Source organism: Hoplias malabaricus, chromosome 2 (genome assembly GCF_029633855.1).
Source record: "Hoplias malabaricus isolate fHopMal1 chromosome 2, fHopMal1.hap1, whole genome shotgun sequence".
Lineage (NCBI taxonomy): Eukaryota > Metazoa > Chordata > Actinopteri > Characiformes > Erythrinidae > Hoplias > Hoplias malabaricus.
In genome coordinates, this window is record NC_089801.1 from 6,595,068 (window position 1) to 6,610,103 (window position 15,036).

The window sequence follows — 15,036 nt, forward strand, 5'->3', positions numbered from 1 at the left end:
AACAGCTAACCCTTTGGGACTGGGGAACGTGAGAGAGAGGGATGAATGATGAATGAATGGGTGCAAATTCCTCATCTTTGGTGCCTCCAATACACTAGACTAGGAGTAACCAGTCTTATCCATAAAGGCCCGGTGTGGCTGCAGGTTTTTATTCCTCCTCCTCTATAACTAACCACAGCGCTGGACGAGGGACACAGGTCAAGTCCTGAGTTAAAGTATGGAAGGTAAAATATCACTGCAGTAAAAGTACAACAGGATTCCCCTCAAATGCACTGAAGTACGGAAGGTCAAAGTATGATGATTCATCACCGCTCTAACGTCCTGGTATCGTTTCTGTAACAAGACTCTGGTGAATCGCCTCATTTCAGATAAAAACACTTCAGAGTCTCTCTCGGTTTCAGCAACATTTCACTACAGTGTCATTAATGACTCTGTCACTGATCTCTATTAAAAGTGTCATAAAGAATAAAGCAGTGAGGCACACTGTGTCCATCAGGTAGAACCCAGCTGTTGTGGAGTTACGGCTCGTGAACAGTCTTGGACTTGTCTGTCTCCGTGTTTCTCGTGATTTTAGCGGTAGATAAATCAGCCAGTGCTTCACTGGTAGTTTCCGGTGCACAGTATATTTTCTTGTATTTTTATTTACATTTTTACTCAGTAACTAATGTGATTTAAAACGTAGTGAAGTACAACACTTCAAGCAAAATATACTTAAGTAAAAGTAAAGTTACAGATTTTAAAAACTTACTCAATTACAGCAACGTGAGTAAATTTTATTCGTTACTTTCCACTTCTGGATTTTATTCCTTTTGAGAAAATCTCCCAACTTTTCTGGCAGTGAAGATTGTGTAAATGTTTTTGAATAATATCAGAGCACTTCTTGTAAATGAGGTCCGTTCAAGGCCTTGAGCTCAGACTAAAGACTGACCGCTGAATTCTGTCAGTAAACCAAAGACAGCTCTGACTCTGACACCTGGAACCCAGTCTCCCACATTCCTGAGGGTTCCTGATTAAACTCTGGTGACTCTTCCCAGTGCATCATTCCCTTGGGAGAATTCCCTGTCACTTACTCATCCCGACATCAAACGAGGACACATTCCTCACTGTCGCAATCTTCCTGCGGTTTGTAGAGTGACCCCCAGTGTTTACTCCTAATGAAGCTTTCCACAGAACACAGCTGCTCATCATTTCAGCAGAACACCCGCAGCCCACCGAGCCGAGTCAATCACGCTCACCAGCGGCAGCATCTCATTGGCCTTCTGGAGTTTGTGTGAATTCTGGAATGGGAAAACTGCTAAGTTTAATATTCCTCTGGCGCTGGAAACCTGCCTGTCCCGCCAATAAAGCCCCAAAGACAACAGATCGGCAGAAAAGCCCGGCCTCGATCATTATTCTATTACGCTTGGAGAGAGAGGAAGAGCGGGTCGCTGGAGGAAGGAAGACGCCACATTTGTCATCCTCCGGCTTCTCATTAGCTCCTTTTGAGACACGCAATTAGCCCCCCGTGACACCAGCACGTAATCCACTCAGAAGAACACGCTCACAGCTCTCCCCGAGCTTTGTGCACCGCCGCCGATCGCTTTAACGCGTGCTAACAGGATTTAGGATGCTGATTCGCAGCCGTTTCCCCATCACTTCCCCCAGTTTCCCTTGTGCCTGCCAGTTTGCTGCCTTTCTGTGTGACATCGTGGCTTTCTCTGGATCTTAAGCGGGAGAAATGCACCAAAACCACCACAGAACCAAGCCCTACCTTCTCTTCACCCACAGCACATGCTTTATATGAGCTTTCCTACCCACCGAGGAAAGAAACCACACTCCTTCGCTGGAGGATGTTTTTGGTGAAGTGTAATTAACAGCCAGAGACAGCGATGAGGTTAGAAATGCAGTCTATAAAAACACGCCATGCCCACGCCAATTATCAGAGCTACAGGAGCCCAAACAGAGCCGCGCTGGCGAGAAACGACAGCCCGCCTTTGTCCCCGGAGCTCATTACAGGCAGAGGCCGGGTCATTAGTGTGTACACATCACAAACAGCAATGCTGGCTGTTGTTCTTGGTTCTGTTTGTGTACGGCGCTCTAACACACCTCTCTGTTCCCGACAGAAGCGGGTCTGAGGTCTAAACCGTAGACGCTGGTTCTGCTGGGAGTTCGGTGGGGGTTCGGCCACTCTTACCCCGACAATGGCAAACAGACGGAGCATTTTCCTGTTTTGATTTCTTTGTGATTTTCTGTTTTCGATTCTGAGATCACGGGTCATTTATCAGTCTTTCGCTTTGTGGTTTCGTTTTTATTTGTTGATGAAAGTTCTCGTGTTCAAATGATCATTTTATTTAGTTCTCATCTAATTTCCTTGTGAAGAATAGGAATATTTTTTCCATTCTAACTAAATGAACCCTGCACTCAGTTCTCCTGGTTTCACACCTGATCCCCGTTTGGAAACGCGAGGGCGGGGGTTTGTTGGAGGTGAGGATTAAGTCTGTTAGTTTATTTAAAACAAAGTCTATTGAATCCAGTTGTTGTGGAGGCATCTGTCTTTCAGCCCCAGCAGGACGAGGCAGGTCGGCTCATCTCCGCTCGAGTCGTGAGGACAAACACGGCACGGTTGCTGTGGCGACTCCTCGGTGTTGGAGAGTCTCTCAGAAACGTAACGCAGATCCAAACACTGCGCGTTAGAATCACAGCTTCAGCCCGACGTGTGTTTGTTTTAGCGGCTGGAGAGAGAACCTCCCAGATGTCGGCTGCTGCTTGTTGTGGCAACAGCGTCTCCGTTTCTCCCGTCGGTCTCAGCGCTGAGACGCCGCCTGAAGCAGAGCTGAGTGAGGGGTTTGTCAGATTAGTGAATCTCACAAAGCAATTTGTTTAAAAAGGAGAAAGGTATCAGAATTGATCCTGACACTGGAGACCAGTCTGATACTGAGTTTAAGGTGCTGTTACTGCTATATAAATGTCCTCATGGTGCGGGACAGTGTCAGATCAGATGTGATACAGAGATCAGAGCCAGCTCTCAGATCTTTAGAATCATTCCTGTTTGAGCAGCGACAGCTCGCTTTAAATCACCCCTCACTCTTTATTCTGGAGCAGCTCTCTCTGATCTCTGATCTCTGATTTATTGTTTTATATTTTACTGTAGTATTCAGTGTAAACTCTTGGTGCAAAACACTTTCTGAGGCAGATCTTAGGAATGTCCTAATGCTTTGTTTTTTCAGTTTTATTTGTTGTAATTCTTATTCTGGGCGCCAGGGAGGTGCAGTGTCTCTGTCACAGCTCCAGGGTCCTGGGTTTGAGCCCCGCTCCGGTTGACTTGTTAGGCGGCGTTTGTGTGTGTGTGTGTATGTGTATGTGTGTGTGTGAGGGGGGTGTTAAATGTAAATGAAGCTGACGATGGTGAAGTTTTGGTGAAACCCCTTTCTCTCTGTTTTACAGAGACCTCAGTGAGAACTTTATCCAGGCCATTCCCCGCAAAGCCTTCCGCGGAGCTACAGACATCAAGAACCTGTGAGTGCACCTCCACACACACTCTCCACACACACTCTCCACACACCACACACACTCCACACACACTCCACACACACTCTCCACACACCACACACACTCCACACACACTCTCCACACACCACACACACTCCACACACACTCTCCACACACCACACACACTCCACACACACTCTCCACACACCACACACACTCCACACACATTCTCCACACACCACACACACTCCACACACACTCTCCACACTCCACACACACTCTCCACACAACACACACACACCACACACACTCTCCACACTCCACACACACTCTCCACACTCCACACTCTCCACACAACACACACACTCCACACACACTCTCCACACACCACACACTCTCCACACACACACTCCACACACACTCTCCACACACCACACACACTCCACACACACTCTCCACACACCACACACACCACACACTCTCCACACACCACACACACTCTCCACACACCACACACACACCACACACACTCTCCACACACCACACACACTCCACACACCACACACATTCCACACACACTCCACACACACTCTCCACACACCACACACACTCCACACACACTCTCCACACACCACACACACTCCACACACACTCTCCACACACCACACACACTCCACACACACTCTCCACACACCACACACACTCTCCACACACCACACACACTCCACACACCACACACACACCACACACACTCTCCACACACCACACACACTCCACACACACTCTCCACACTCCACACACACTCTCCACACACCACACACACTCCACACACACTCTCCACACACCACACACACTCCACACACACTCTCCACACACCACACACACTCTCCACACACACTCCACACACCACACACACTCTCCACACACACTCCACACACACTCTCCACACACCACACACACACCACACACACTCTCCACACACCACACACACTCTCCACACACCACACACACTCTTCACACACCACACACACTCAACACACACTCTCCACATACCACACACACTCTCCACACACCACACACACTCTCCACACACCACACACACTCCACACACACTCTTCACACACTCTCCACATGCCAGACACACTCCACAGTCTCCACACACCACACAAACTCCAGACACACACTTCACACACCAATTTGAGTGGGTGTGAACGTGTGACAGTGGTGTGAATGAATGTGTGAGTGTGGTGTGCTGTGAATGTGTGAGTGTGCTGTGAATGAATGTGTGAGTGTGGTGTGCTGTGAATGTGTGAGTGCGGTGTGAATGAATGTGTGAGTGTGGTGTGCTGTGAATGTGTGAGCGCTGTGTGAATGTGTGAGTGTGGTGTGAATGTGTGAGTGAATGTGTGAGTGTGGTGTGAGTGAATGTGTGAGTGTGGTGTGGTGTGAATGTGTGAGTGTGGTGTGAATGTGTGAGTGTGGTGTGAATGTGTGAGTGCGGTGTGAATGAATGTGTGAGTGTGGTGTGCTGTGAATGTGTGAGCGCTGTGTGAATGTGTGAGTGGGGTGTGAATGAATGTGTGAGTGTGGTGTGCTGTGAATGTGTGAGCGCTGTGTGAATGTGTGAGCGCTGTGTGAATGTGTGAGTGTGGTGTGAATGTGTGAGTGAATGTGTGAGTGTGGTGTGAGTGAATGTGTGAGTGTGGTGTGGTGTGAATGTGTGAGTGTGGTGTGAATGTGTGAGTGCGGTGTGAATGAATGTGTGAGTGTGCTGTGAATGTGTGAGTGCGGTGTGAATGAATGTGTGAGTGTGCTGTGAATGTGTGAGTGCGGTGTGAATGAATGTGTGAGTGTGGTGTGAATGTGTGAGTGTGGTGTGAATGTTTGTGTGTGGTGTGAATGTTTGTGTGTGGTGTGAATGTGTGAGTGTTGTGTGAGTGAATGTGTGAGTGTGGTGTGAATGAATGTGTGAGTGTGGTGTGAATGTGTGAGTGTGGTGTGAATGTGTGAGTGTGATGTGAGTGCGGTGTAAATGTGTGAGTGTGGTGTGAATGTGTGAGTGTCTGAGCCCGTGCTGGTTCTGTTCTGAAGGATTGTATCAGTATTGATCTCCATCAGTGCTCAGTTGTGAACTCCAATAATCAGAGGCTTATGGGAATGACTGTTATTACTGGGGGGAGGGGGGGTAATGGGGGCAGTAATGATGGGGGTGTAATGGGGGGATAATAACGGGGGGTTATAATGGGTCAGTCTGCAATCTTGTCCCATTATGTTCTGCACATTGGAACCAATTATGCTGTATTGATCCTGCAAGTGTATGGGTGTTTATGCACATGTTTGTGTGTGTGTGTGTGTGTGTGTGTGTGTGTTTTAACTATGTAAAGGGAACTCCACCAGTATTTTAAAATGTGAGGTACTGTAAGCAGAGGATCCTCTCTGAGCAGGTCTTGAGGGGGAACCTGCTGCAGAAGGACCCTGGAGCTCGAGGGTCCTTCTGACGAACTGACCCAGAGAACCCGACTCGATTCCAAGTGTACAGAACTGGGCCGTGTGGGCGGAGCTAGAGACAGTGCTAATCTATGATTGGTTAAACACAATTAAATCAGAAACAACGCTCCATTGTAAACCCCACTGACCCCGGCCGCTGTGGACCGTTCCTGAACAGGACACAGACTCGAGTCTCTAACGGTGGACACCGACACAGACGGCTCTGATTGGTCGCTGCAGAGGGACACGCCCCTTATCTGTGTACAGCCCGAGGAGCAGGTCCAGACCTGGAGTCCGGTGTGAGGAAGGAAAAGACGGTCTGTGGTTTCTCGGTGTGGAACAGGGTTCCAGAAGCTCCGCCCACTTTCACAGCTCTGGTCAGAGATGGAGAGTGGACACTGGACCTGGAGCAGGGAGCTGAGAGTCTTGGGGTCGGGTTTGGGACAGAACCGAGCCGTACCGCACTGACCGGAGAAATTGTTACTGGCCGTATTAGCAGGACCCGGCTCCTGTCACCACCACAGTTTCTTGCCGCTGACCGGCTCCAAGTCCAGAGGGGTCCACCGGGCTGAGCAGGAATGTTGAGGGTAGAATTCCTGTTCGGCTTTTCACTGTGAATTTCCTTTTACTCCACAGGCAACTGGACAAGAACCACATCGGATGCATCGAGGACGGAGCCTTCCGGGCGCTGCGGGGACTGGAAGTTCTGTAAGTGACACACACACACACTCGCCCCTAGTGCTGCCATTAGCTAAACACACCTCATAAAACTAATGGAGCTGTAACAGCAGCGAGGCTAACGTGAGCGAAGGTTCGGGGGTCCGCTGTTACTTTAACCCAGTGTCAGGGATAAATCTCCACCCGCGCCATTAATCTGAGGGGGGCTTGGAACGGGGCCGTCCCTGAGCACAAAGCCTGGTGAGTGTCAGGGGTTTGATTGCGAATCAATAGAATGAAGACAGGGGATGGAGAATTCTGCGACTCCATGGGGTTTAGAGGCAGCTGTCTCCTGACTTTAGTGAAGCTGCACAAGCGGAGGTTTTACCTCCAAAAAGTAATTTCCCGACAGGAACAGCATTTCTCGTTCCTGCTGAGGGTGGTGCACTGTAACGACTGCCTACAGCCTCTGGTTTGACTCAGGGCAGAACCCGCGGCTGCTTTTAATCTCAGCTCTTCTGCTTCATCTTCCACAGAACTCTCAACAACAACAACATCAGCAGCATTCCAGTGTCCAGCTTCAACCACATGCCCAAGCTGAGGACCTTGTGAGTAACACACACACACACACACACACACAAACACACGTGTTACAGATCAGTTCATCAGTTCACACTTAAATCTCAGAAGTGGCTGAATGTTTTTGTAGGTCATTAATGTGGAAGTAACACACGGCGTCCTTAGACTTGCTGCAGTCTCCTAAACTTCAGTGAGGTCAAGTACAGAAGGTCACACAGTTCTATTGTTCCATCTCCCAGAACTGTTCTGGACTTTACCCGGAGGAGCCGTGTGTGAACACACACCTGTAACATTGTCCCGGACTTTTTCCTGGCCCTGAGTGACCCCTGTGCGAACAGAGGGAATGTTCCGTAGTATTGCACTGCCCGGACCACACACTGCACAGGCTCCGCCCCCTGCCCGGACCACACACTGCACAGGCTCCGCCCCCTGCCCCGACCACACACTGCACAGGCTCCGCCCCTGCCCGTACCACACACTGCACAGGCTCCGCCCCCTGCCCGTACCACACGCTGCACAGGCTCCGCCCCCTGCCCTGACCACACACTGCACAGGCTCCGCCTCCTGCCCGTACCACACTCGGCACAGGCTCCGCCCCCTGCCCCGACCACACACTGCACAGGCTCCGCCCCCTGCCCCTACCACACACTGCACAGGCTCCGCCCCCTGCCCCCACCACACACCGCACAGGCTCCGCCCCCTGCCCAGACCACACACTGCACAGGCTCCACCCCCTGCCCCGACCACACACTGCACAGGCTCCGCCCCCTGTCGCCGTGGCTGCATGTGTGAAAGGTGCTCTCTGGGAAATCTCCCGACCTGATTCTCTGGACTTTTTACAGAGTTCGTATCTGAACACGTAACAGTGCTGTGATCTTCAGACGTCCCAGGAGCACCACACCATTCGTGAAAAATACTGTTTGAGTAAAAGAGCTCCCCCCTGAGGGTTGGGCAGCCACGTGTTCCAGTAGGTCTTCTCCTCGCGCCGACATCACAGTCGTAATCAAGAGATTATGAACGGATCACTTCCCACTCTTGATCAGGTCTTCAGATTCTCGAGCGATCGCCTCAGTCCTTTGTCGCTCACAGGGGAATAACAGTTATTTCAGCTCGGGAGACGTTTCCACCGCAAAATCTGATCGACTCCTTCCGTTTGGCGCTTTACAGCGAGCTCTCGCCGGGCCCCGATCCTCCCGCTTTTATGGCGTTTTATTTACTCAGAGGCCTTCTTCGTTTCACTCCACTCAGCAGGCAGCGCCGCAGCTCCAGAAAACCACTGGCCCACAGCGCTCGGGGCCAGAAAGGCTCACAACACACTGTGTCATTCCTCAGAGTCTTGGTGGGCAGCCATAGGCCACACTGGGGTTTGTGTTGGTGCCAGGAACCATTTCCTCAGTTGATCCCTGAAAGAGCGAACGGCCCCCGAAAGAAGCAGCCACCCCCCGACTCTATTGTCTAAATATATTTACGAAATGTGAAAGCATGTCGAAACAGAGGCGACGTGCCGGAGGGGACGGTGGAAAAACAAGGCTACCGCACACAGTCGGATCAGCGCGTCGGTTAGCGCTCGTGGAGGACTGTGATTTAGAGGAGATGAGCACAGCTCCAGATTACAGGACATCAGACAAGATTCCTGATATGATTAACGTCCTGGGGTTTGTCCTCAAAGATCTGGAGGAAAGAATAGACTCTAATGGCTTTAGTTAATGAAATCCAGACGTGACCGAACTCCCACAAGTGGCTTTTCTCGGCTTAAATAAAGACAATGAGAAATAATGGAATTTAACTGGTAAACAACAGCCCCTCCGTCTCGTTTAAGACCAGGACCTAATGCTTTTTATATTAGCTCTGTTTATCCTTATTAGAGTCCGTCTGCTACTAGCACTTTCTGTATGTCTTTATGTATTTGTTGATTGATTGATTTCCCTGTGCTTCACACAAATACAAACCACTCCTGGATCACAGACACCACTCCAGCTGAACACTGAAGGCAGTGGACGAAGATTCCTCCAGGGATTTAAACTAAAGCTCACGTGCCGCTGCCCCATGGTGTACATTTCTATCATCAGTGTTTTCCACTGGAGTTACACAAGCTGTGTGTGCATTTAGCTTCTTTAATACATCGAAATATCACTCATAAACTAACTCCACCTTCTTTACGTCTCAGAGGAACCTCACAGGAAGTCCTCTCTCAGCTGGAGAAGGCTCCTACAACCTCTGGTACGTCCCTCTCGTCTAATTCTGTCTGTCGTCTTCTTCTGCAGTCGGCTGCACTCCAACAATCTGAACTGCGACTGCCAGCTGTCCTGGCTCTCCCAGTGGCTGAGACAGAGACCCACGCTCGGCCTGTTCACCCAGTGCTCCTCCCCGCCCCAGCTCCGCGGCATCAACGTGGCCGAGATCCAGAAACACGAGTTCTCCTGCTCAGGTAAGCAGCACCCACCTTCCTGTCTCTTATTCTGGGGGACGTCCCAGTTCCTCCCGGTCATATTACAGGCTTCTGAATGAAAAGTATGTGAGCCCATCCTCTCCAGTGTCCAGCAGCATGTTTTAAAGCAGAACGTCTACTGGTTTACTCTGGTATTTATTGTAAAATCATAAAACCACTGGGAACATGTAAATGAAACAGATGACATCTTATTTTACAACGTTCACACGTAGTGTTTCTTCATCTCAACGCCTCTTTATCAGACTCTGTTTACTGACGTCTCAGTAAAGTGCTCTCGGTTTGCTAACACCTCCCACACACCAGACAGCACCCACACACAGCTACACACCCCTACACACCCCGGAGGCAGCAAGCGGAGGTGGCACTACTGTGTCTTATGGATTACAGGAGCTAAAGCCAGTGGTGAAATGTTTCTGATGGGCTGCCAGAACTTCAGGGGGAACGGAAATCCAGGTGTGTGTGTGTGTTTCCTCATGGAGTCCAGGGAAGAACACGCCCTCCTCCTTCAGTTCTTATCTTCAGGGGAGTGTGATGAGCTTCATGAGAACCACGGTGCTCTCCAAGGTCACCCCCCACAGCAGATGAGCTCCAGACGCTCTGATCTCCTCTGTGTTTTTTCCCAGTGTTTATTCCGAGGTGAAAGCTGGTGTAGAGCTGAACAGTCTGTTTCCAGAAGTAAAAATCCTGTTAATATTCGCTATATAAATGTGGATTATATGATTCTACGCTCTCACAAACTCTGTCCCCGCAATCGTACATTCAGAGAAACACATACTGTACCTTTAATTTAATTTAACTTTAAAATCTACACTTTATGTAGAAAATGTTAAAGTCGTGTTGATGTCATTCGCCCCGTTTCATCTCCAGGACTTTTATTGTGTTCTTTTATTCTCCACAGTTGTATAATGAAAGATTACAGAGATCCCCCTCTCCTTCTGGAGAAGAGAATGTAATGAACCTTTAGGGAACACAACTGGACTCTAACACCACTGCTGCACCTTTAAAGATACACCTCACTGTTTGTAGCTTCAGTGACAGTGATGTTTCTGTACTGTACCTTTAAAGATACACTACACTGTTTGTAGCTTCAGTGACAGTGATGTTTCTGTACTGTACCTTTAAAGATACACTACACTGTTTGTAGCTTCAGTGACGGTGATGTTCCTGTACTGTACCTTTAAAGATACACTACACTGTTTGTAGCTTCAGTGACAGTGATGTTCCTGTACTGTACCTTTAAAGATACACTACACTGTTTGTAGCTTCAGTGACAGTGATGTTTCTGTACTGTACCTTTAAAGATACACTACGCTGTTTGTAGCTTCAGTGACAGTGATGTTTCTGTACTGTACCTTTAAAGATACACTACACTGTTTGTAGCTTCAGTGACAGTGATGTTTCTGTACTGTACCTTTAAAGATACACTACACTGTTTGTAGCTTCAGTGACAGTGATGTTTCTGTACTGTACCTTTAAAGATACACTACACTGTTTGTAGCTTCAGTGACAGTGATGTTCCTGTACTGTACCTTTAAAGATACACTACGCTGTTTGTAGCTTCAGTGACAGTGATGTTTCTGTACTGTACCTTTAAAGATACACTACACTGTTTGTAGCTTCAGTGACAGTGATGTTTCTGTACTGTACCTTTAAAGATACACTACACTGTTTGTAGCTTCAGTGACGGTGATGTTCCTGTACTGTACCTTTAAAGATACACTACACTGTTTGTAGCTTCAGTGACAGTGATGTTCCTGTACTGTACCTTTAATCTGAGAGTGCAGTTAAAGCCATGATTCAGTCTGATTTCAACTTTATTTTCCAAAAATCAGGTTTTATCACCCATTCCTCATAAAAAAAATACATTGCCCAAAATCCTTAAAGCTATTTCCACCAATCAGAGTGAGTGATGTTACCATGGCGATCTAAACAGTGCTCCTTGGTGCTAGAAAGAACTCAAACTTCAACTTTAAACATTTACATTTAAACTAGGATTAAATTAAATAAATGTATGCGTTCGTACAGAAATGTGTCAATAATCTTATTGATTAAATGCGGTTTAGAGACATATTTTAACTAATAATTTACACTTTAACGGTAAACAAACTCTGCTCCTGAAACTTCTGAAGCTCTGTTTTTCTCCGCGTCTTGTTTATTTTCTCCAGTGCGCTGTACGTGTGCAGAGAATTGTGGGTAACTGAGGGCCATGAAGGATACGTCTGTTGTGTCCTGGAAATTGCTCCGAATGTAGGCTGCGTTTCTCTGCTGCACACGAAGGGTCCTCCACATCGGAACAGACCTCTGTGACGCAGAGAAACGCAGCCGAGCTCAGACTCAGCCCAGGCTCTGGAGCAGCTGTTGTACTCAGACTCTTACATTTATCCGTTTTGTTGGTTCTTCATTCTTCAGTGTTTTGACTCAGATTTAATTTTATGACGTGCTGATTGATCTGGAGTTGATTGGTTCGGTTCAGTGTTTAATCTCTTTATATAAAGATTTGTCTGTGGAGAAAACAGAGATGATTTTTACTCTGTTCAGCTGTTGTTTTGGATGGACACACACACACACACACACACACACACACACATCACATCACAAGAGACCTGACCAGGACCTGAACTCTCAGTGCAGAGATCATTAGCAAATGACTCGCTGGCGCATAGACACATGCTGGCCGCTTTGCTTTGTGTGTGTGTGTGTGTGTGTGTGTGTGTGTGTGTGTGTGTGTGTGTGTGTGTGTGTGTGTGTGTGTGTTTGAGTGAGGGAGGACACCTGTGTGGGATTTAGGGTGTGATGGAGGGGTGAGTGTGACGCAGGGTGTTATTCAGATAGAAGCTAGGACTGATCACAGCATTAACTCTCCGACTGTCTCACACACACACACACTCACTCACTGCACAGACAGTTACACACTGCTCCACAGGGTCTTAGTGCCCTCCACCGACTGGTCAGACAGGGGTCAGAAGAGGGTGGGGACATGTGTCCAGCGTCTCCAGAGTAAGGCATACCTGTGGTTACCATGGCTACAGCCCCAGGTGGTCAGAGAAGTCAGGCCTGTGAAATATTGTTATGAATGTATTTATGAAGTCGTGTCACAGACCTTCAGCGTCACTGAGAGCTGAAATATTTCAGCAGTCCACCTTCAGAACATGCCCTTCCCAACTCTCCCGCTCTTATCGCGGTGTTATTCCTTCTTTCTTTATTTTTCTTGTTTGTTCGGTCCGGCTCCTTCTCGCCATCTCTCTGTTCTGTTATTAATCTATGGCCTCGGCTCAGAGTAAGACCCGCTGATGGGCCGAGGGTTTAAACGCCTGGAATTAAGGCAATGGGCCGTGAGCTGGAGCCAGGGGTTGTACTGTGTGCTCCACACGCACCGGGGGAAGTGTGTTTGTCGTGTGGAAACATAAAGGAGTCCAGAAAGTCACACACTTTTACCAAAGACTCAGTGACTGGGACCTGCTCGTGTCTGGCGCTGATCTGTGAACTGCTGATAATCCCAGTCCTGAAGAGACACCCCAGGCTTGGACGGCTTTACTGAGGAGGTGCCTTCCATCCTGCCTCCCTCCATTCTCCTGATTGCCCGGGCCACTAGGACGTCATGTCCCTCCCCCGCTCCCGCCCCCGCCCCGCCCCTCCTGCCGGATGAGCTTCTCTGGTTATGAATTAAGCAGCAGGCGTCCTCACCAGTCTGCAGCTGGCACAGCCAGGACTCTGGGACAGGGAGAGCGCCAGCGCGCGAGGGGAGAATCAAATATTCATTGGCCGAAAGCCTCCAAAGAACCCGATTCGTAGCGCAGCACACATCACACATTTGAAAGTCTGTTTTATTCCTCTTTCTGGGTTACGCCGTCGACGGGTTCTCAGATGTCGCCTCTTTCTGGGGGCTGCGGAACTCGTGCAGGAGGCGTCAGGAGAGAACGCAGAGAGACGTGTGTGAACCGAATGCAGATCACCGCTGTCTTCGCTTTCTGATGTAGACAAAAGGCAGCGGTGAAGGGTGGCGAACGGATGAGTTTCAGAGCCTTCCTGCAGGTGGCGCTCTACCTGCTGCTGCACAACCACATCAAGGACCTGCCTGAGTACCTCCTCAGTTCCAGGGAGTCATCAGGACGTCGGAGCTCCTAGGAATCACAATGAAATCATTCTCCAAAGTAGAACAGGCTGGAATTACTTTAACGTCTCCCTTCGTTTTCCTCTTCTACCTCCACCTCCTCCTCCACCCCTCCACCTCCAACCCCCACCTTTTCCTCCACCCATCCTCCTCCACCTCCAACCTCCAACCCCCAACTCTTCCTCCAACCCCCACCTCCTCTTCCACCCCTCCACCTCCAACCCCCACCCCTATGCATCCACCTCCAACCTCCCCCCATCCTCCTCCAACCTTCCACCTCTAAACCCCACCTCTTCCTCCACCCCTCCACCTCCAACCCCCACCTCTTCCTCCACCTCCAACCCCCACCTCCACGCATCCTCTTCCACCTCCAACCCCCACCTCCACGCATCCTCCTTCACCTCCAACCCCCACCTTCACGCATCCTCCTCCACCTCCAACCCCCACCTCCACTTCCACCCCTCCACCTTCAACCCCCACATCCTCCTCAAACCCCCACCTCCACCCATCCTCCTCCACCTCAAACCCCCACCTCCACCCATCCTCCTCCACCTCAAACCCCCACCTCCACCCATCCTCCTCCACCTGCAACCCCAACCTTCGCCGCCGCCCCTCCACTTCCAACCCCCACCTCCACCACCTGCTTTTCTCAGTGTAGCACGTTGTTGTAGATGGTCTTTCCCCGGTTTTCCACTTTACTGCTGAGAGTTATTCAAAGAGAAGTTTATTCAAAGCCTCAGATGCTTTTTAGACCTGACACACTACACAGAGCTAAGACTCTTTAAAAATCACATTCTCCCCAGTCTTAGGTTCTTTTCTGTTGAAGAAAATGAGAATGTGATTTTAATACGACACACTGTCACTGTGAAATAACAAAAGAGATCACAGCTGTTACATTTTTACAGCTCATTTGAACCTAATGAGAAGAGCGAGTGTGTCCTGGAGCAGCGTGGGCTTTAGGACTTTGTCCTAAATGTTGAAATGTTCTGGAACATCACTCTTTAACAATGCCCCCTGTCTGTTTCTGTCCACATCTGCAGGTCATTCAGAAAGCTCCAGCCCCCAGTCGTGTAACCTGGCCGCGGGCTCCTGTCCTGCCATGTGCACCTGCAGCAACAACATTGTGGACTGTAGAGGGAAAGGACTGACCGCCATCCCAGCCAACCTTCCCGACAACATGGCGGAGATGTGAGTAACCAGACTCCCTGACTTTCTCTTTTCTATCAGGGCTCTGTTCTGTTCACTCGGGGTAAGAGGTGATGTACACCATGGTGAATTCTGTCTC

At 49.3% G+C, this 15,036-nt stretch overlaps 1 protein-coding gene across 1 annotated transcript in view; it reads left to right on the forward strand.

Moving 5' to 3' along the window:
* Positions 1-15,036, forward strand: part of slit1a (slit homolog 1a (Drosophila)) — a 148,405-nt gene that overhangs the window by 65,764 nt on the left and 67,605 nt on the right. Inside the window, 5 exon segments of the mRNA XM_066650016.1 lie at positions 3,424-3,495; positions 6,592-6,663; positions 7,149-7,220; positions 9,456-9,619; positions 14,792-14,939. Coding sequence (XP_066506113.1) covers positions 3,424-3,495; positions 6,592-6,663; positions 7,149-7,220; positions 9,456-9,619; positions 14,792-14,939 — 528 coding nt within the window.